Here is a 21,859-nt window from a genome sequence, read left to right on the forward strand (position 1 = left end):
AGTGATGGCCTGTGCATCTGCACAGATTTACAGCACAAGAGCTAACAAAAAGGAGATGTAGCATCTTTTATCTCTCAGTACTTTGTGCAAACTCTGACAGCCTTGCTGCTTGAAACAGTCAAATCATAGAAATTAAAAAAAAGTCTGGAAAGGGGCTGTGTCAGAAACAAGAAGTGTTCATTTTCTGTTAGTGGAAGTTTTAATGGCCTGGGGGAGGAGGAGGGAGGTTAAAAAAAAAAAAAATCAACATGAATGTCAACCTTTGATTAGGAGTCATAACTCATTGGCTCTCTGAACTAAGAAATTCTTCAGAGCAGCTACTCCATGCAGCCTGGCCTCTCTCCCTTCTCCTGCAGCAACACCAATGTAGTTTTCTATTCTCTGCAGCTCTATTCTCTGCAGCTCTATTCTCTGCAGCTCTATTCTCTGCAGCTCTATTCTCTGCAGCTCTATTCTCTGCAGCTCTATTCTCTGCAGTTGTGTTCAGAAGAAAAGCAAACTATTGTTTTTCACCTTAAAGCATCTACTAAAATGTTGCATCACAAGAACAAAATAGACAGTGCTACAGCAACTGGGCACATGAGTGTTTTCTGTAGCTCAGTGCCTAGTCATGCTATATTATGTGTCTTTTTGTCTTTCCAATAGGTTCATTTACTCTGGCCACCTTGTCTGTAAAAGTTCCAGGCTCCATTACGGACTGGAGCCTCAATACTCCATGTACAGTTATGACTGACTGCCAGCTCTTAAATTAACAGTGTCTTGACTCTAACTTCAAAAAACATCCTAGGAAATCACCATTAGGTGAGACAAGACCATGAAATTCATGCCATCATTATAGATTGTAAGCCAGCTGTTTTTCTTTCTGAAGTGTTTTTAATTTCATTTTATTTTTCCCTAAGTCACTACACAAATGTCATTGCCAAAGACTTATCTCTTGCAAAGATGCTGGGACAGTACCAAAACAGCCATAAAATCTAAACATACTTTATAATCAAATTGAACAATGCTAAACAAGACAAATGATTATACTTAGCTTTATGCCCTGGGCTTTCTAAGATGATCTAAATCACAGTTTCCTTTCACATGTCCTATGCAATTGGACTGAAGCCTACAAAAGATGTAGTTTAGAGCCTTCCTATACCTTCCCCCAGTTTCTGTTTAAAAATCTCTTGTATTCTGTTCTAGATCTGCCGTTCAGAGAGTATCATAACAACTACCAACTAAGTTTCAATTCTTTTGATTTCATAGAAGAAAAAATAGATGCATTCTATGCATATTTGGTCTTCCTTTGTCCTTGTTTCAAAAAAGTTTGAACATAATCATATATATGATACCTATATCATGGTACACATATCACTTGTGTAGAAATCCTACTTTTTCAGTAGCTTTATTTTGCGCTGTGGCTTTTTTGTTTCCAACCTTTTTTTTAATTATGTTTCCCCTCCTTTTGCATCTTAAGAATTGTGTAACATTCAAGCATTTTTATTTTTAAAACTGGCCCTTAATCTCCGCCTCAGAGAACATCTGTAGGTTGTTTACATATAGACTTGCATAATTTCTAGCAGCTCTTACCTGGCACAAGAGACTTACATGTCATCATGCTGACAGCCAAGTTTATTAAATATGCAAAAGTAACACAGTTAGAGGGCTTCATTTCTTCTGGTTTGCAGCTGTTAAGTTTTTGCTCAGCCTATAATTCCTCTCTTTATCTAGAATAATGCTCATTAAGCTTCAGCACAACCAACTTGAACCTCCAGGGAACATACACATTCTCAACAATGTACTGGACCTCAATAATGTTAAAGCCTCTATTTTATCACTAACAAAATCTTCATTGCCTCCTCAAGTTTCAAACAGGAACCTTACATATTAAAGATTAACACACTTAACCCAGTGCATCACACAGTTGTCTTAGACTGAAGCATAACCTTGGCTTATTCCTAAATTAAACTGTCTTTTGAAATACTAACCACACATTAGCCAAAGCCATCTTCCATTTGGTTTTCACATTTTCCGTTGTTTACTTGTTGCATGGAATCTCCACGCAACTGTTCTTTCACGTTTCTTCTAGTATGAACAATCTCTAGTTAACCTAAAATTAGAGATTTGTTATAGATGCATGGAAAAAATTAGTTGCTCTTCAGCCACACAACAAGATCATTCCACTGAAACACACTACTGATCACTGCTACCATCTGCAAATCAGCATGTGCACCAACAGCTACTCATGTTCACAAATGAATAGTCTTTTATGCCACAGAAACAGGTCAGTAATCATAGACAAGCTCAATTAGATGTTGTATTACACAAGCAGGCTACAGTTCTACCCTCCTATTGCAGTAACTTACCAGCAAAGTCAAAATAAAATCATGCTCTAAGTTTTAGCAATGCTATCCCCTCTGACACTTTTCCTTTACTGAATCTACCCTAATCCATACCTGAAAATAACTTTTAGCTGGTACCTTCAATTTATGAGGCTGCTTTAGAAAAGGAAAAGCACTCCTGAAGTATAGAAAGCTAGTCTGTATCTTAGACTTTTCCACTCAAAGGTATTGTTGAATGACAGTTTAAATAGCAGGCTTTTCCACAGGATAAAGCCCGCTAGTCCTCAGAACCTGATAACAACTTCCAAAGATTTCTCCACTATCACAAAATCCATGGGGTTGTGGGTTTTTTTTGCATTCTTTTCCAATTAAAAATAACAATTATTGGCACCATAATTCAAAGGCGGCCTATATTTTTAATGCTGGTTTGCTTAAGAACCACTACCATTTTAAATCACACAACCATCAGAAATACTTGCAAAATACGTATTCAGGTTTTTCTGACAAAGGGCTAGTTTCTCCTTATGAAAGAGGTTATTACCACAGCTCTGGAAAGGTTAAAAGGAGAGTAAATACACTTGCTTTCCCCTCAAACAAAACTGCTGTGCTCTCCTCATCCCATAAGGCCTGAGCGGCCTGAAATCTTGAAGTTTATCATTGCAACAGTAAGACAGAACTCAGTCATCTAGCAAAAAACGGGGTTTAGAAAAAATGAATATTTAAAAAAAATTCTAACCTAGTCCAGAAGTCATAGAATCCAGATCCAAATTCTTCAACAAAACCCTCTCAATTACCTCCCCTATTTTCCTTTAGAAGTATCTTTATATAGGGAAAACAATGTTTTGTTTCTCCCTTAGAAGGGATGAGAGTCTTCCACAATCTGGCTATTTGGCTACATTAACTGCTTACAGATCACAGCTCAATTGTTTAAGACTGTGTTCTTCTTAATGAGGGCTATGGGAAAAAATTCCAGAACTAAATTATCACTGCACTATTAGGCTATATGAAGCGAAAGATAATGGCCTGCAGACAGATATATAGCTATTTCAATTAAAATAGCTGAGGGACTACTGTTAGCTCCTGATGCAAACACATAGCAAAGAAGTGAAAGTCCATTGAGAGCCTTTTCTTTTTTTCTTTCTGGTCTCATTTTTCTCCTCTTCCAAAAGAGGAAAACGTTGTGCTTGCTAATAAAGAAATAGTTGGGGGGGAAATATTTTGTGTAATCTGTAACTTTTATTATGCCTCCATCCTAATCTCAGAGGAACACAAAACATTAAGAAGTGGGTAACTTTCCTTTAAACTCTGAACTTTAAAATTTGCTTCCAGTAACAGAAAGAAAGAGGAGAAAGACATTTGTTTCAACTAGTTTGCAGAGTTGGAACTTGCAGCAAATGAATACTTCTCTTTGCAGCAAACAATAAGAGAGAATACTAACCAAGAGAGTTACAGAACTTGATATGGAACATTCAAAATTAAACATGAAGGGTGACTGATTAGTTCAGGGTTAATAATACATTCTTCCTTAAAAGTAAAAAGAAAAAGAAAAGAAAAAAGTAGAGTTCAAACTGAGTCCAAAGATGGCAGGTGACAGAGAGCAGCAACCTCAGATGACTGTTCTAGGACCACATTCCAAAACCCAGCACAATTAAGCACTAATTGGTCAGCAGCCTCAGCAGAAATGCCAAGAATTGAGCAAGCACTGAAAAACAAAGTCTGCGCCTCTCCCCAGGAAGTATGCTCTCTTCAGGTCAGAAATTTGAAACACCAGAGCAGAAAAGCCAGCACTTCTCCTATTTGCACAACACTGGGCCCATAGATACAGGGCTCATCAGCAACTGAGGAACATCTATAACATCAGCAGCATTTCAATTTATTACTTCACTTGCAGCACCTACCATATTTACCATACACCAGAAACCACCAGTAAATATAGTGCCATTATCACTATGAAGAACTGCTTTCTGTAGCACAACAGAGGACATCAATTATCCGGAATGCCACTGACATCTTCCACCCACATCCAATTACCCAGCTATGTTGGACTGCGTAAGTTACTTCTGCTTTGAAGTAAAATGCTTTGTAGCAAAGTGTATCAAGAGTGCCTGGCATGAAAACGTCACAGGGCAGCCAGAGAGCCACACAGGTCTGCAAGCAGTGGATATGAAACAGGAAGCTTGCAGGGCAACTTTGGAACGTAAAGTCTCATAGCAGTTTATCTTGATTAAAAACAGGGGGGAAGGTAGAACTCTTCCAGCGTCCCTGATAACTAGCAGCAACAGGACAACTTCAGACAGCACTATTTTCCCAGCTACATAGTGAGTGCAGGTTTCTTAAATGGTCAGTTCTCAAGACAGGAATTGGTGAAGCACTATGCAGTTTTAGGCACCTACTACTTCAGGACTTCATGAATTTGGACATGGTAATTGAGCCCTAAGGGAAAGAGGGAAAAAAAAACTGCTGCCTGAAAAATGGCAGCAATCAAAAAGCACTGTGGTAAAATACTACGGTAAGACGGTCTCATATATCAAATATTGATTCAGCTCCTGTAAACACGTGAAGTTCACAGAAGTCAATTTTCCCCTTACTCCTACATTCATGCCTTAATAGAGCTACCCCATATTTTATATCCATTTTCATTCTCACTGCAATAGCAAAATATTTTCAGCTCAAAAATCAGACTTGCCTTTAAATGCAAGAGGATTCTAAAAGCATGTCCTGAAATATTTCACTCATCTCCTCTCTCTCTTCCTTTCCTCCCTTCCAAAATACTACTGAAATGCTATTAAAAAAAAAGTTATGTCCCAGAACCCATCTTCTCTCCTGTTAAGCTGCATTCCGCTTGCAAGTAGGAATGATTGATGCAGCAGTTAAAAATACTGAATTTATGAAGCTTTATGTCCTTTCCCACTTTGTTTCTCCTCGTTCTCTCACCTTAGAAAAACAATTTTATTTCTAGCAAAGCCTGATACATACACAGAGTACTAGAGAGCAGAGTCTTCTGTAAAAAAGGATTTACAATAAAGTACCCATTTATTATACAGTTTCACTTGGCACTGATCATAATTAGACAAATGACAAGATGGTTACATTTAGCTCCAGTTAGCTCCGGTTACATTAGCCTCATCACTCAAGATGTTCACAACATTTCTCTGAAAGGGGCTAGTGGCATGTTCTTCTTTTTGAGTTTTGAAAACTTAATCTGAAAATGCAAAAGTAAGTGGGGGAGGTGGGTTAGATGACAGGAAGTTTTACACTATATTAAAGTGCCTTCTCATCACAGCCACAAAACTCAGACATGCACTAAACGCCTGACTGTACCACATTGTTACCACGGAAATTACACTACAGCAAAAGGATTCGCAAATGAACGTGTGCTATGGCTGCACAGCAGACTCACAGCAGGCCTAGATTTAGATCAAAATTCAGCATAGCAGTAAGAATTTTTCATATAGGGTAAAAACACGAAGTTCCTTTTGATAGGAACTAGGCAACAAAGTCACAGCTGAAAACTGCTGCACTATAGTTTCGACTATTTTAGTCTTCACTCATAAGCTAATAGGGCACCAGCACAGAGAATCATAGAAAATCACAAGTTGGAACATCTCTGGAGGTCACACAGTCAAACCTCCTGCCAATTTCAGGAGCCAATTTCAAAGCTAGGTCTGACTGCTAAGGACCTTATCCACTACAGTTTTTAATACCTTTAGAGATGGAAATACAAGAGCCTCTTTGGGCAGCCCACTCCAGTGCTCAGCTACACTTGCTGTGCAGAATTGTTGCCCTTACACCCAATTCCCCCGCTGCGGCTTGTTCCCGCTGCCTCTTTTCCTTTCCCAGGGCACCTCTGAGAAGAGCCTGGCTCCATGGCTTCTCTAATAACAACCCATCAGGTAGGCAGTGACAGCATTTGGAAACCTCTGGAGCCTTCTCCCCTCCAAATTAAATGAGGTCAGCTCTCTCCACCTCTATTCCTATGGCACGTGCTCCAGACCTCAAGCACTGCACTCTCCTCAGGCTCTCGGTATCTATCAAACTGGAGGCCTGAAACCAACCATGGTATTCTAGACACAACCTCATGAGTGCCAAGCAGACAGGAATAATCAGTTCTCCCTGTCTGATGGCTACAGTCTTGCTCACACAGCCTGTACCAATGCATTGGGTTATTCCTTCTCAGGTATAAGAATTTGCTTTGGCGTCTTTTTGTTATTTTTAAAAAACTTTATGGGGTTCCTGTCAGCCCATCCCTCCCACTTGAGGCCCCAGTGAATGGAAACATACTAACTGTTCCTCCACAATCTGATATCATTCACAAACCTGCTGAAGGTGCACTCTGTCCCACTGCTCGGATTCATAAAAATGTTAAACAGTAGCAGTCTCAGTCCCAGTCCTTGAGGAACATCAATGGTCCAGCCAGTTTTCTTCCCACCTTTTTCCCTCATCTATTCTGTCCATACCTCCCCAATTTGACTATTAGAGACTGTGTCAAAAGTCTTTCTAAAGTCAAGATTAGGGAACACTACTGCTTTACCTTCATCCAAAGGGACAGCAACAACTTTCTCACAGAAAGCAATCAGGTTGGGCACCCTTCTTAAAATCAGTGCTGGCTCTCCACAGTCGCCTCCTTGTTCTTTTATACTTGGAAACAGCTTACTAAACTAAACCGTTGCTTGGGGACTCACTAAAATATTTCCTTTAAGGACTGAGGACACATGGGTTCTTGGGAAAAAAGACTTAGTGAGCTCCTAAATCTCACTATCAAGAGGTCTTCCCAATACTTTACCAACAAGTTTCTCCTTGAAATTCTGCCCATTCCTCTCAGCTCCATCTCCAACCACAACCAAATTCAGCATCTGTGGCAATCACTTGTCTTCATGAACCAGCTTATCCTATCCTCAGGAAGAGGATGGGAGTTCTCAGGATCTCATGTCTCTCTAGTTTGTCAAAACAGGAAAATATCCCTCCAATATCCTGCTCATATTTTTTAGCAGATCTCTCCAAAATTCCAAAGGGAATCGATCCATAACATACTAACAGTTAACAATTGATATCTTGTCTACAAACCAAAGCCCCTAACTGTCCTTGTATGTCACTGATAAACTGCATACAAAGGTGCAATTTGATATCTGTGAAGAATTAAATTCCACTATAGCTATTATGTTTCCATTTGTTGTCCACATTTCTAGTTTTCATGTCTTTTGACTTACTGGACAGTCATTTCTAGCCTTCATCTACCTCATTTTTTTTAAAGCCATTAAAAACTTTTGTCCTTCAGCCTTCCATTGCTTCTGTAGTTGCTGTGATTATTCTATAATAAATGCCAGTAACAAATCAGTTTTCATCTCCCAAGACTTCCAGATGCCTATCATTTCAAGTATTCTCCCACAAGTTTTCAACTTTTCAACTTTTAATCCATACCCAAATTATGTCCATCTCATTCATTTTAAATGATCATTGACTTATGTGCATTCTTAGCCCGTTCACGTTTCTCCAAATGATAAGGTTTTCTTGTCCTTTCAGGCACTAAATACCATCATGCTATCTTGTTGCACTTTAAGCTTCTTAAGTCTTCATTAGCTGTACGTTAACCCTGTTCTGCTTACCATACACCCAAGTCATGTTTTACCCCCCCCCCACCCTCCACACATGCTATCTCACGAAATCACAATAGATACCAGTTCTTCTACACATTTTCAACACAAACAAGGTGGAGGTGTTTGGAGGTGGGACGGTTACCCATTTACACTTCTCAGTTGTTTTCTAAAAAGGTAAATCCTAAACTCATCAAATGCTTATCATTAGATATTATTTACTAAATTTCTTGTTTCAAAATAGCCATTTTTTTTCCACAAGTGGACTTCTAGCCTCATTACATTTCAGTAGATAACAGCTATTATGTCCAAGGTTCCCTCTAATTCTGGCCTCTGCCCTTCTATAAGGCTTTATGGTTGATCTAGATACAATTAGAATGTCCCTTATACTACTAGAATAGTAACGAGCAGTCGGGCTTAATTTCTCATCTAAAAAAAAGAAACTGTCTGCATAATTTAGCAATGCTTTTGATGACAGAGGCACTGCTTTGTTTTCCAACCAACAACTAGCTTAATATAGTAGCCTCCTTCAGGACACGCTTCCAAAATAAACTTGTTCTCACTTCAACCGTCCAATCAATATGTACTACGTTGCTTCTGTAATGCCTCTTCTTCATCCACACTTGACTACCTGTATTTCACTCCTGAATGTGATCAAGTGCCAATGATTTATTTTCTAAATCAACCTGAAGTCATGTAAACTTTAGAAAACTCATCTTTGTTGAATTCATTGGAACCAGTATTAACCTACCCATTTCTCAACACAGTCTTTCATACATTTTTGTCCCACCCCCCATGACCTTCACATTTTTTCAAAATTTCATAGGAACAGAGCCTTTGCTGCTACTCTCAAAATTCAACATAATCATAGAATCATATAATTGTTTGGGTTGGAAGGGACCTTAAAGAACATCTAGTTCCCTGCCATGGGCAGGGACACCTTCCACTAGACCAGGTTGCTCAAAGCCACATCCAAACTGGCCTTGAACACTTCCAGGGAGGGGGCATCCACAGCTTCTCTGAGTAACCTGTTCCAGTGTCTCACCACCCTCACAGTCAAGAATTTCTTCCTAATATCTAATCTAAATCTACCCTCTCTCAGTTTAAAACCATTCCCCCTCATCCTATCACTACATGCCCTTGTAAAAAGTCCCTCTCCAGCTTTCTTGTGGGCCCCCTTCAGATACTGGAAGGCTGCTATAAGGTCTCCCCAGAGCCTTCTCTTCTCCAGGCTGAAAAGCCCCAACTCTCTCAGCCTCTCTTCATAGGAGAGGTGCTCCAGCCCTCTCATCATTTTTTGTGGCCCTCCTCTGGACTCGCTTCAACAGCTCCATGTCCTTTTTACATTGGAGGCCCCAGAGCTGGATGCAGTACTCCAGGTGGGGTCTCCTTAGAGCGGAGTAAAGGGGCAGAATCACCTCCCTTAACCTGCTGGCCATGCTTCTTTTGATGCAGCCCAGGATACAGCTGGCCTTCTGGGCTGCAAGCACACATTGCCAGCTCATGTTGAGCTTCTCATCAACCATCACCCCCAAGTCCTTCTCCTCAGGGTTGCTCTCAATTCATTCTCCACCCAGCCTGTATTTGTGCTTGGGATTGCCCCGACCCACATGCAGGACCTTGCACTTGGCCTTGTTGAACTTCATGCAGTTCACACAGGCCCACTTCTCAAGCCTGTCAAGGTCCCTCTGGATGGCATCCCTTCCCTCCAGCGTGTCGACCACACCACACAGCTTGGTGTCATCGGCAAACTTGCTGAGGGCGCACTCAATCCCACTGTCCATGTCACCAAAGATGTTAAACAGCGCCGGTCCCAATACCAACCCCTGAAGAACACCACTCGTCGCTGGTCTCCGCTTGGACATCGAGCCATTGACTGCAACTCTTTGAGTGCGATCATCCAGCCAATTCCTTATCCACTGAGTGGTCCATCTGTCAAGTCCATGTCTCTCCAATTTAGAGACAAGGGTAATCTAAACGTCCCTGGAATGCAATCACCAGTGTCACAGCAAAAGAGGATTTTGGCTGACCCTAGCATTCACTGTGTTTTTAACCTCCTATGGTTTTATAAATTTAACACTAGCCATAAAAAACAATGAAACAGCAGAAAATGAGAGAACTGCATTTTAAGTTATGTATTCATTAAAAAGAACCACAAGATACATGTTTCTGATGCATCATTTTTCTTCATAGCTGAGGAAGTCAGGAACTCACTTAAGTTGCCATGTATCACTTCAGGAGTGAAGACTCATGTTGCCTGAGGTTTTAGTTTTCAAGTATTTTATATGAAGGGGGTTAATGATTTATTTATTTTTAAAGAGGGTTCTTCTCAAGAAGTCATCACAAAAGAAATGAGAAAATACTCTCTCAGCTGCTAGCTATGTTCCTCAGTTTGTCCTCCAGTGGATGAATGCTCCAGCCTCTAAGTGCTAGCAATGTGTTTCAAACATACCACGGTCAAGCTCCACAAGTAGAATACATATTTCAAGGGAATCATTTACCTGTGTGACAGAGGTGCACTATTCTTTCACTTCTGTTAGGGAAGTTAGAGAAAGCTTCCCAATTTTCTACTTCATTTTCATAAATTATATTGTAATTCTGGTCTCTCAGAAGAGACCTATCAGTTTGTACCTTACCATGACTTTTGATGTTCCCAATAAAAATCTAAATTCATTCTTGTCTGAGCTATACACCTCATAGAAGACATTCTTTAAAGAACAATCACATATTAGCAAGAACACAGAGCAGATGACAGCCCCTACAAAACTTTTTTCTGGTTATTCCCTTTGAGTGTCAAAATGTTACACAAGAGTTATGAAACAAAGCTGCTAACAATAAAGCAAACTTATTACACATTGTCCTTACAACACAATGGTAAGTGTACACATTTTGCCCTGGTATGCCACTAATTTCAGTGTAAACAAGTCAAATAGCAATACTAGTGAAAAGTTACATCTGGCAAAACTCACCTTGGTACAAAGGAATTAGTGAAAGAAAAAGCAGCAAAAGAAGAAATATCTCAAACCTTGCATCTCCTGTTTTTCAGCAATGCTGTAATATGTCAAAGTGTTTATTTTTGTTTCTTTTGCAAATTTGCAAAATGAAGACTATGAATGCTGAGCATTACTATTACATGAAGCTGCTAATAAGAGGAACAATTATGACTTTCCCCAGTACAGTTCAATAATAAAGCCTTGTTTATTCTTTTATAAACTGTGCAGTTTAAAACAGACAAACACTAACTTCATGAATTTGTCTTAAATACTTCATTGGCACTTTTTTTAATGTTTATTTCATTGACACTCTGTTATGCTTCACAGGACACTTCACATGAAACAATTAAACGCTAGTTCATGAAGTAACTACCCTGTACAAAATGCAATAATTCATATACTCTATAGCAAATAACTTCTCTTTGGCAGAACAGAACTATATTAGTGTACCCGCAGAGTTCACAACACATGTACAAACTTGTGAAATTCCGAAGACCGAAGTATACAGAGTACTACAAGAAATCCTTCCTGACATGCTGTCATAGTTGCTTTTAATTTGTAATTTCCATACCATTTTCTCATCTACGTACTAACATTTCCATCACCAGACTCCCATATATCATTGCCTTACATTGACACCTGCTGGAAGTGACTGGGATTGTAAACCATTCCTTTTCTCCTCAAATCAGTGTCTGATTTAACTCTACAGGCAGACCAACAATTCTACTTTCAGTAAACTAAGCACAGACATCTGAAAAAACTAAGTCACATGACTTTTTAACAAACAGAAAAACATACAATGTGTAATTTTAAGCTACACAAAAATTTCCAAGGTTATCACTGCTTGGATTCTCAATCAGAAAATATGTTTTAATAACAACCTTTGAGAAGATATTTTACTACCCCTTGAGTAGATTTAAACTCAACAAATTAAGTATCCAACCATTTACTAGACTTTCAGGCTGATTAGCAAATAATTATTACTGCAAGAGTCACTAAATAGTTCTTGTTTGACAAACATTGTTACAAACAAGCTTATACAAAAAATGTGACTAAATAGGTTTTGAAGCACTTAATTTCCTAGTGCTTATGAAAAGACTGTTGAAAACCATGTCTTTACATTAAAAAAAGATTTGCCTTATTCACAAAAGCAGACAGCACTGTTTAATGATGGACTTGATAAAGACAAGAATAACTGAGGCATGTTTGTTAAAATACACAAACTTCTGCCTATCATTCTTCATAATGAAGATACACCTCTTAGCACAGCGTTGTAAACAGAAGCACACTGAAACACCCATTTGAAAACAATGTGATTTTCCCCATATGCCAGAACTTCCTCTACAAGCTTCGCTGTTATGAACCAGACACTGCATTGTACCATACCCTTTTCTTATTTCCAAACTCTACTATAGAGGTGGGATCTCTTTTACTTGATACCGTTTTTCTGTTTCTCATAATAGAAAACACATTTCAGACTGAAGCAAGTATGATGAGTTATGGTGGCTTTGCTTTATCGTCAGAATAAGATGTGGTCATGCACTTGGGTTTTCACACACCTTGCATGCAAAACTCAGGCATAGTTTCACCAAAAAACACAGGCAGTTTTAAATTACCAGAAGCAGCAAGAATAAAAAACAAGTTCAAAGGCAGCCAAATAGAATTTCTAGAAGGTTATATCAGTATACAGCTGAAGATCTCTCCAATTTTATATTTTTCCAAAGTTATGAAGCAGGATCCTTATATTAAAGCCCAATAACAGATCACAGTATGACCATTCCACACAGGCACCAACACCATAGCAGTGTACTTTACAGACCAGTTTGAAATTTTTTTTTCTTTTTTTTTTTTTTACATCTGATGAGTGATCAACCTACTTAAAAAAATTATTTTTACTAGGTAGCTTAGATCACTAACACAGTATTACAGTTCTAAACTACTGAACTTGTGCAAAAAAAAAAGTAAACACAGTCTTGGTGGAAGCATAGTCAGTCATCAAAACAGGTAACAGCAAAAATATCAATATGAGTAGTAGCCTATGCCAACATGTTTTTCCTCCAACCTTTCCTTATTTTTTTATCTCTGAAAGAACTCTATAAATACAGGAAGGTGAAGACAAAATTTCATGGCTGCCTGTTAGTCTGCTGAACTGATTCCTAATTAAAAGTTTCATAAAGCTCAAAAGCAAAAACACTGGGCATGGAAGGGCAGTTATTCTACATAATGGATACCCAGGAGTTAAAAGTACTACATTTTCCAAGAATTAACCAACTCCTTTGGAAAAGGAGATGTGGTAGTATTTTATGAAAGATCATTGAACATTAACAGTTTCCTTCCGGACACTTAAATGGTAGGCAAGAGAGCACTTTTTTAAAAAATGTATCTCTCTGACAAGCACAGGGGTTTTTTTGTATTGCATCCTTTAATAAAACACGCACATGAGAGCATAGCAGGCTTTAAAAACACACTAGATAGCCTGGATACTTTTGACACTCATCCCATTCTTACTTTCTTTTCTTTTTATCTCAGGAGGACAGTTAGTATTAGACACTCAAGATTTAGTGCTTACATTTCTTACCTTACAAAGCTTCTGGTAACGGGGAGAAGAAACTGCCATCCTCTGTAAACGATGCAACAACACCACAACTTTCTGCAGAGACGTTCTCACCACAGCCATCATTTTAAGTTTGCCACACTTCTGAAGACACCTCAGAATTTGCATTATAAATGAACAGCAACTATCATTTCCTCCCGGTCACTGGACAATGATTTGCCAGCTTTCTGAGCATGCTCTCTTCCAGAACTGCTTTTGCAAGCCACAGGCTTTATACGTTTCAAAGGAAAAGGAGGTTGATATAGCATAAGTTCCTCTCCCAAAATAACTCCACAAAACAAATGCAAAAAAATAACAGCCTTCACGGATTCTTCCAACCAGTACTGCTCAGCTCTGCTTGTGCAGAGGGTAAATGAAGCTGTTGAGCAGCCAAGCGTCTGCCACCATTCAGGAGTGCACTAAGTAGCCAGGAAAGGTTATTAATTTAAGCCTGAAAGCTGCAGGAACAAAAAAGGAATTTCTTCAGGAAGACGGCTCCAGTGTATCATAACAGTTGTTCTCCTCTAGTAGCTGCTTTCTATCGGCAGACTGAGCATTCACTCCCTCACTCTGAGAAAGGATGCTCTCGCTCTCAGACTAAACGCAGCTCTGGCAGAGCTGTAGAGTGAGCGAATAACAGACTGTGTTATAAATTTTGAAAGAGGAGAAGAGGGATACCTGCCCTAATTATATCAGCCATACGTTAAAGGCTAATAAATCACACAGGCGCTTCTCAAAACTAGATTACCCAATAGAAAAGGAAAAACCACAGGGGGTAAACCTCTCTGTTATGAAAACTCTCTTAAAGCTAATTTAGTCAAAGGGATCTCAAAGGATTCTCACTTGCGCCAGAAAGTAGAAATGTTTTTCAGGAGCTGTTTCCAATTAAAATCTTTTCCTGAATGACTTATTACAACAAGAATGAATAGGGTTTTGACAAATTAAAAGCATACAGTTGCATCATCACCCCTTTTTCTAGCCATCCTTGAATCCAAAGAGCTAACATCATTTTGATGCTTTTCCCATGACAAAGCAGAATTATTTAAGCCATCTAAGGATGGCAGTAGGACATTCAAGAGCATGGAAGTGTTTTGGTACCAGCAAGGAACTCCCAGTGCAATACAGTTGTTTGTTTTTACTTCCAAAGGTACTATGATGAATCTGCTTAAACCTGTATTAGAGGGGCTGCTGTAGCAAAGGTTCAGGGAAGCCATTATCAATACAGTAGGTGGTAGACACCTTTACAAGTAATTGTATTATTTAACGTGCATATTGCCACATGAACAGGTACGTACACATTTCAAGCACATCAACCAGCACAGTATGGAGGCACAAACTACAGGTAGCATGGCAAGTCCATGTGATCCTAGATAATGCATAGATGCCAGTGTATTATACACTGGTTTGCCTCTTCTCAGGCATTTTCCATCTGAGGGGTTGGATGCCATCTGCAGGTTCTTAATACCGGACATTTAAAAACTCTTCCCATACAATTCTGCTAACACAACCTTTTCATCCTTATTTTTAGAATTGAATCAATATTTCTACCAGTCCTCAGGCAAACCCCTTTTACCTGTACTCTATTTTGTTCCTGATGTGTCCAGCACCAATGACAACATCATTCTGAGGAAACGGAGCCTTCATTCCACTCTGTATATAGAAATCTTATCACATGTATTCTCCACCTTGCTAGACTCACCTTTTTTCTTCATCTCCACCACTGATTTGAACCATTCCCCTGTATGCCATTGCTCCTGGCTTAGATCTGCTCTTCTCTCCCACCACAAGTCTGTTCCTTTAACCTGCCAGCTCTAGCTTACCATCATTAGCTGATATGCTGTCACCAAATATCTTTTGAGGAAACCTATGAAGCAACACAAGTCCAAAACCACCGAGGCATTCAGAAATAACTGTGGAAGAGCTCATATCTCTTCTGTGTAAGACAGAACCCACAGTCCACACTTGCCACCTTCTTTCACTTCTGCTTCTTCCTTCCCAGCTAATATACAAGTTTGAATGAAGCAGTGACACAAACAGCCCACCACTAGCCATGTTGATTTTAATCTACAATAAAACGAAACTTTCAGATTATTTTGAACACCTTTACATCTGTAGGCACAGGACTCCAACACACATTGACCAGCATCGCTTCTTACTATTTCCTAGCTCATTTTCTGTATGTTGCTTCAAATTAGGTTTTAACTCTTTCAGGTGGCTGCTAAACACTTTGCAACACAGACTGGAGTGTTTTGGCACTAACCCGAAAGGAAAGGCTTCTGCAATATTTACATACTGAGAGAACAAATTAAAAAGACTGGAGCTATAACTGCGAATTTTCTCCTTTTCAAAAAGAAATCATTACCGCACTCAGTTTGCATTATTTGCACAGTACTGTTGCTAGCCTCAGATATCACAATGGAAGGCAAAACAAGGCTTCAACAGTGCCCAGATCACTGATTCCACTGTAGAGTGGCTTGAGCTGCAGCCAACCAAGTTAGCCACAAAATGTAATGGAGGATAGTCCTCCCATGCACACACACAGACGCCAGTTTAACAGATGATCCTATTCTGAAAATGCATGACGTATAACAACAACAAACTTATCGTGTTTTGCCTACGTTCATATTTCACCTAGAATTCATCACACCTTAAACTCATAGTAAAGTTTTACTCAATGCACAGGCCTTGGGGGCAGAGGCATCTTCACACAGAGCCAAGAACGTCATAAGCCCCATATTCTTCTCGTAATCATTTAGAAGAAATACTTCTTCACATACTCAACAAAGCACAAAAAGAACCTTGTTATTTTATACCACTCAACAGGGGAAGAACAGGAAATGATCTTTGCTTAATCAGATATTAAGCTTAAGAACTTGCACAGGAGTGGGCTTGATTCTCTAAGGTACAGCAAGATGGTAGAGCTTCATTTTGTTTTCAAAAGTTCATTTCAACAAATATTTGAAAACATAAACGTTGATTTTGGACTGTTTGCCAGTGTCATGATATGAATGTCTTCAGTTATATTTAAAGTGAGATTGAAAGATGGCAGGGGAAAAAGTTCATTTCGGAAGCCATTAAATTATGACAGTCTTTGACATGCTCTACTTAAATTCCTTTGGTAGTTGAAAGAAGCTCATAATATTATGTAAAGTCACGGGTAAGTTAAGTGATTATGCTTCATGTGCACAGTGTGTAGAAGCATACAGTCACAGAAAAAGATGGAGAATATCAGGTAACGGGATGCTGAACAAGGGGAGGCCATACCACAGAATCACAGAATGGTCTTGGTTGGAAAGGACCTTTAAGATCATCAAGTAAGCCCAAGCGCCTACATCTGCCTTCTCAATGGTTATGAGCCAGGACAATGGGCATGGTCAAGAGCTAGTTATAGACCTTCTCCACACAGCAGGCAGTCTTGCCCAGCGGTTCTCCCCTCACACAGCACAACTCTGGCAATTTTAACCAAACTCCAATGAAGAAGGGCAAACAATCTTCTGTGACAAATGTGCTTCACAGCTGCATAAAGCCAATAAGCAAATTGCGAAATAACAGTTTTATCTTTGTGTGATTGACTACACAGAATGCAAAGTAATGCAGAAGTAGGTCTGTTTACACAAAGCACTGCCTCATGTTGTTAGCTTCCTGTGGCCCTGTTTTAGCTCTTCCACCTCCATTACACTAGCTGTTTGGCATTTTTTGCCAATAGAAAGTATAGTATTAACTTCTATAGGTGTTGCCATTACAAACTAGTCTCAGCATTTCACAGAGAGCCACATCTCTACATATGAGTTACCTGACTGACCAGAATAATATAAATATCGGTGAGTGACACATCATCTTCAACAGACACAAGCTTCCATGATATATCGTTCTCTTCCTTATGATTACAGTGAGCAGCTTGCTATCAGATACTTTAAACTGTCTTGTTTCATTTAAATTCCATGTAGATATGTTCAGATCAACACCACTACTGAAAGCAGCACTTTTTTTCATTATAAGATGTTCAAACCCCATGAACTTAGACCACAGATGACATTATTCCAAACCCTGAGTGTAGGATTTAATGACTGATCTAGCCACCCAGTTCTGTGCATATCAAAATAACTGTACTAAATTAGGCAATCTAATTGAAGGACAAAATATATTAAAATATTCATGAGAAACATGACACATGAAGAGTGTTCACATCAGGTAAACAGGACAAAAGAAATTCATATATCATAGAAATACAAAAACCTTTTAGCCAGTGATGTTCAACCTTTTGCTGCCACAGACCCAAACATACTAATTTTTAAAAGAACTGTCATACCTCCACACCATTTCCTCCTATTTTCCCTCAATACATTGCACCCTTAATGCAGACTGAACCCAACTCCTCTGTCTCCCTCCTGCCTCCCCAAACGACATGTATGGGATTTGCAAAGGCAGGAAGAGCCAGCCAGTGTGGTACTCAGCTAGTCTGTGCTTCTTAGACAGAGAGAAAGGATCTCCCTTCTGGATTTCAGACAAGTTAGAGTGTCCATATATTAAAAAGGATATTAAGTGGTGTCAGTTAGTCTCAGTTATTTCTCAGGTTTCCAGTCTGTGGCCTGTACAGGAAGGAAGGCCAGCTGGGGAGCTGCTAGGCAGCAGGAGAGAGAAGAAGAGGTGATCAAGGCACAACAACTTCTTGGATTGCTAGAAAAGCAGGCGGAAGGCAGGCATAGGAGACAGCGTAGCCCAGGAGGGCTTTACTTGTAGGGAAGTATTTGGGAAATTGTTTGGTTGGACAAACATATAGCATGACTTGGTTTAATCAAGTATACACTTCCTGAATACAGGCACCCTCCAAGGACATTTAAGAGCCCTCAGTTCCACAGATGTCCACAAAATATATATTTCAAACCTTAGGAAGAAAAATCTGCTTCCTTCACACACCTGACTTCTAAAATACTGTTTTTTAAACACCTTCCAATAGGCTGCAGGTTTCCCTCCTCTAGCAGATAGCTTTCCTTTATAACATTTGCCATTGAGAAAAAGCATGAATAGTAACAGTATTATTCAGTTTCTCACCTTCATCTGCTTTCTAAGTTCCCTTATGCAGGCACTGTCCTGAGCAGTGTTCTCACGCTGGGATGCATCTGCTAGAACATTAACTGTTGTCTCTGCCTCTTGAAGCCACTTGAGGAAGCTCTCCAGATCCTTCTGCGAGGCCTGTACTGTCTTCAGCTCTGTCTCCAAGAAATTCTGCCTGTCAACAGCTCTGAAAACAAGACAAGTGTCAGAATATTCCCCCATAACATACAGCATTGCATATATCATAATGAAACTACTAAAAAGAAATCTGAAAGTTATGTCTATTAAGAAACTATACATCTGTCACAGTTTGTTTTATCGTTATTTATATCACTCTCTCTGGTTATTATATCTATAGCTACCTGTAGATGTTCTGAACTGGTTATATATGTCACAGCCCTTTTTAAAAAGTCATGTGGAAGAAATGAAGTTATTAATTAAAAACCTAGCTTTTCCTTTTTAAGTATTACCATCATGGACTTATGCTACCCCAATGGTAGAAATCTTATTCCTATGTGTAAAGTGTGAATGCTTTTCCTCATCAAGAAAAATCATACAGAGCCGAAGCACTGAAGGTTTGGCAGATTTTTTCTTTCTCTTTTACAGTAAGGAAAAACATTTCCCTAAATTTGTAAGAGTTAAAGTACTGAGAGGTGAAAAGTCAAATACCTAGTTCTCTCTGCTAAAAGACAAGACTTTTGACACTATCACTCAAACAAACATAATAATACACTGCCATCATAACAGTCAAGCCATGCACAATGTGCTTAAACCTTAAAAAAGCCTGGCAGAACATAGACCAAATTTTCAATCAATCCAAAAGATCTCTGGCTGGTACAAACACAAAAGTTTGCTTGTAAAAGGATTTTTTAAGATGTACAGAACTCATTTAAAACCTTTAGATTATAGTATTGGTAAGCAACTTCAAAAGATTTCCTAAAAAAAAAAAAATCACATTATACTTCTGCATAACAGAACTGTTTCCTTGTCATTGAAATGAAAACTCAGATGGGAAACTGTTATAGTCAGCAATTTTAAAAGCTCTGATTAACAACATTAATTAAAGCATAACAAGCTAAATTTCATCTATTTGAGGCTGTTATTCTGCAGTTTCCCTTTTCCCAAAATCAGGAAAAAAGAAACAAGCTGTCCCACACCAGCACACGGTACAGAAATCCCTAACAGGGCTACTATCTAGAATGCTGCTGCTAAATAAGTAGGAAGCTCAATTTTATTTTCACATAAAGCACTAATCATATTGTAAGATTTCAGGGGTAAAGTGATATTTAATTTCAAGAAAGACAAGGCCAAAACATTCAGCATTTGATGTTTTCACATGAATTGAATGTGGTTCTCCAGACAGGTCCATTAAACTTGTGTCTTCTGCTTCCTCCTATTCTACTTAGGTTTTCTTTCCTCCTTGCCATGCTGTGGCAACAGCACTGCTCAGCACTATTAGGGAATCACTGTGTTTAGAATCACAAATTTCAAAAGTAGTTAAAATACTCTTTTTAGAAAAGAAGCTGCAGGTGTTCAGTACCATTCAAGATGGTGTTTCAAAGCAGGTATTCTGGTTTACTAGCATATCAGAAAAGACAGATGCAAGGAAAAGCTGTTTTTCTTCAAGGGCAGTAAGAATACCCCATGCAACCCCAATTCTGCATGGCTTACATTCCTAAGTATTAGCATAACCAACTGAATTTTCTAGAGAGTACTTGCAAAAAGATAGTGTTGCAACCCCCACTTTAGGAGCTTAGGTCTTATGTCACTAGTTAATGATTGCCTTATCCAAAATAAGACTGTGGGAATCATTCCTGACTTCATGCTTGCCTAAGTTTTGGCTACTGCTAAATGACTAGCAGGGCAAGAAGCATTCATTCTTGCTTCTCACTTGAAGCTCTGGAATGCTTCACCCCTCTTGAGAAAAAATAATAAATAGCATGCTAGGGATTATGAATGGTTTGACAGATATTGCCTAGAAAAGATAACAAGTACCATCTCAAAAATTAGAGCACACCAAGGAACTGCAAGAAAAAGGTATAGTAAAAGCAGTTATGAGCTCCGACTTCAAAACCCTCTTCCTCTGCATGAATTTTCTTCCCTAGCAGGGGGTTAAGGCCAGAGGTGGAAGAACAGGAGTGACAGCAGGAACAACAGACTGATAATAAAGGTGACCTTCAAAGAAACCCTGTAAGTGACACAGATCTCTAAGTACTGATGTACTAGATGAGAATTGAGACAACCTGAACTTTGTAGCTAATAATATTCATTGAAGAATGTCGTCTTCAGCCTAAAGTTTTAATTTCTCAAACTTTCTGCTTGGTTGAAACTAACGGAATGTGTGAAATCCTATTACAGTCCCACTGCTGTCATGATATTTGAATTAAAGCTGAAAATCATTCCTTTCACTAAATACATATTCCAGCAGCATAACTTAGATTTACAACTAATATTCTAAGATTACATGGGTGCTTTTAAAGAGGACCTGTATAGAAGCAGTGAGCACCACTTACAGAGCAGACGCGAATACTTTTATCTCCTTCCAGTAAAAGCCACAAAATGTAAAATAGAAAATGATGGAGAATTCTGTACTGCAGATTAATGACTACCCCATGCTATAAAAAGATGACTCAGATTTTCAAAGAATTCTAACACAATTAGAACAGCCTCAAAAGACAGAGGGTCCTTCCAGGATGTAAGAATTAAATCCTTCACAAATGCAGCTAACTTCACTTCACACAGTGATAGTGGAGAAGGTCTAATTAGATTCTATTAGCAAAGACATATCCAAGAAAAAGAAAATTGTAACTCTACTGTCTAAGTTTTCATGGCACTGTTTCAGGCTTCTGTTCCACCCAATCATTTTTTTCAGTTTTAAACTAAAAATCTGCAATGCATACAAGTGTGTGATCAAAAGGAAGTCAGAAAACAACATCTGAGACAGTACAGACAGCAACTATAATCCATTACTGAGGCAGCAAAAACACACAGAAGTACTACAGTTTCACCCTAAAGTATAAAAATAGAACATAAATAGCCACTGGGCAGAGCATCCAGTTTACACAACATGAAGCTGGGGAGTTTCAGTCTCTTAATGCCAACAGTTTTAAAATAAGCTCCTTCAACTTTACATGCCATGGCTACAGTCTTCCTGGTAGTGTTCCTGTGCTATTCAGGACTGGGATTCTCTCAGGTGATGTTACTAAGGGCCCCTTCCACAACCTCCAAGAACGGGAACAAACTGGTATTTTAAAGCATTATGCTATAAATACAGATCTGCACTTATAGAAGCCATAGGGCCAT

At 39.0% G+C, this 21,859-nt stretch overlaps 1 protein-coding gene across 1 annotated transcript in view; it reads right to left on the reverse strand.

Annotated features, from left to right (window-relative positions):
• Positions 1-21,859, reverse strand: part of UTRN (utrophin) — a 428,940-nt gene that overhangs the window by 220,479 nt on the left and 186,602 nt on the right. The window contains 1 exon segment of the mRNA XM_068406453.1: positions 18,554-18,743. Coding sequence (XP_068262554.1) covers positions 18,554-18,743 — 190 coding nt within the window.

The sequence above is a fragment of the Nyctibius grandis genome, chromosome 1, assembly GCF_013368605.1.
Source record: "Nyctibius grandis isolate bNycGra1 chromosome 1, bNycGra1.pri, whole genome shotgun sequence".
In the NCBI taxonomy this organism is placed as follows: Eukaryota; Metazoa; Chordata; class Aves; order Nyctibiiformes; family Nyctibiidae; genus Nyctibius; species Nyctibius grandis.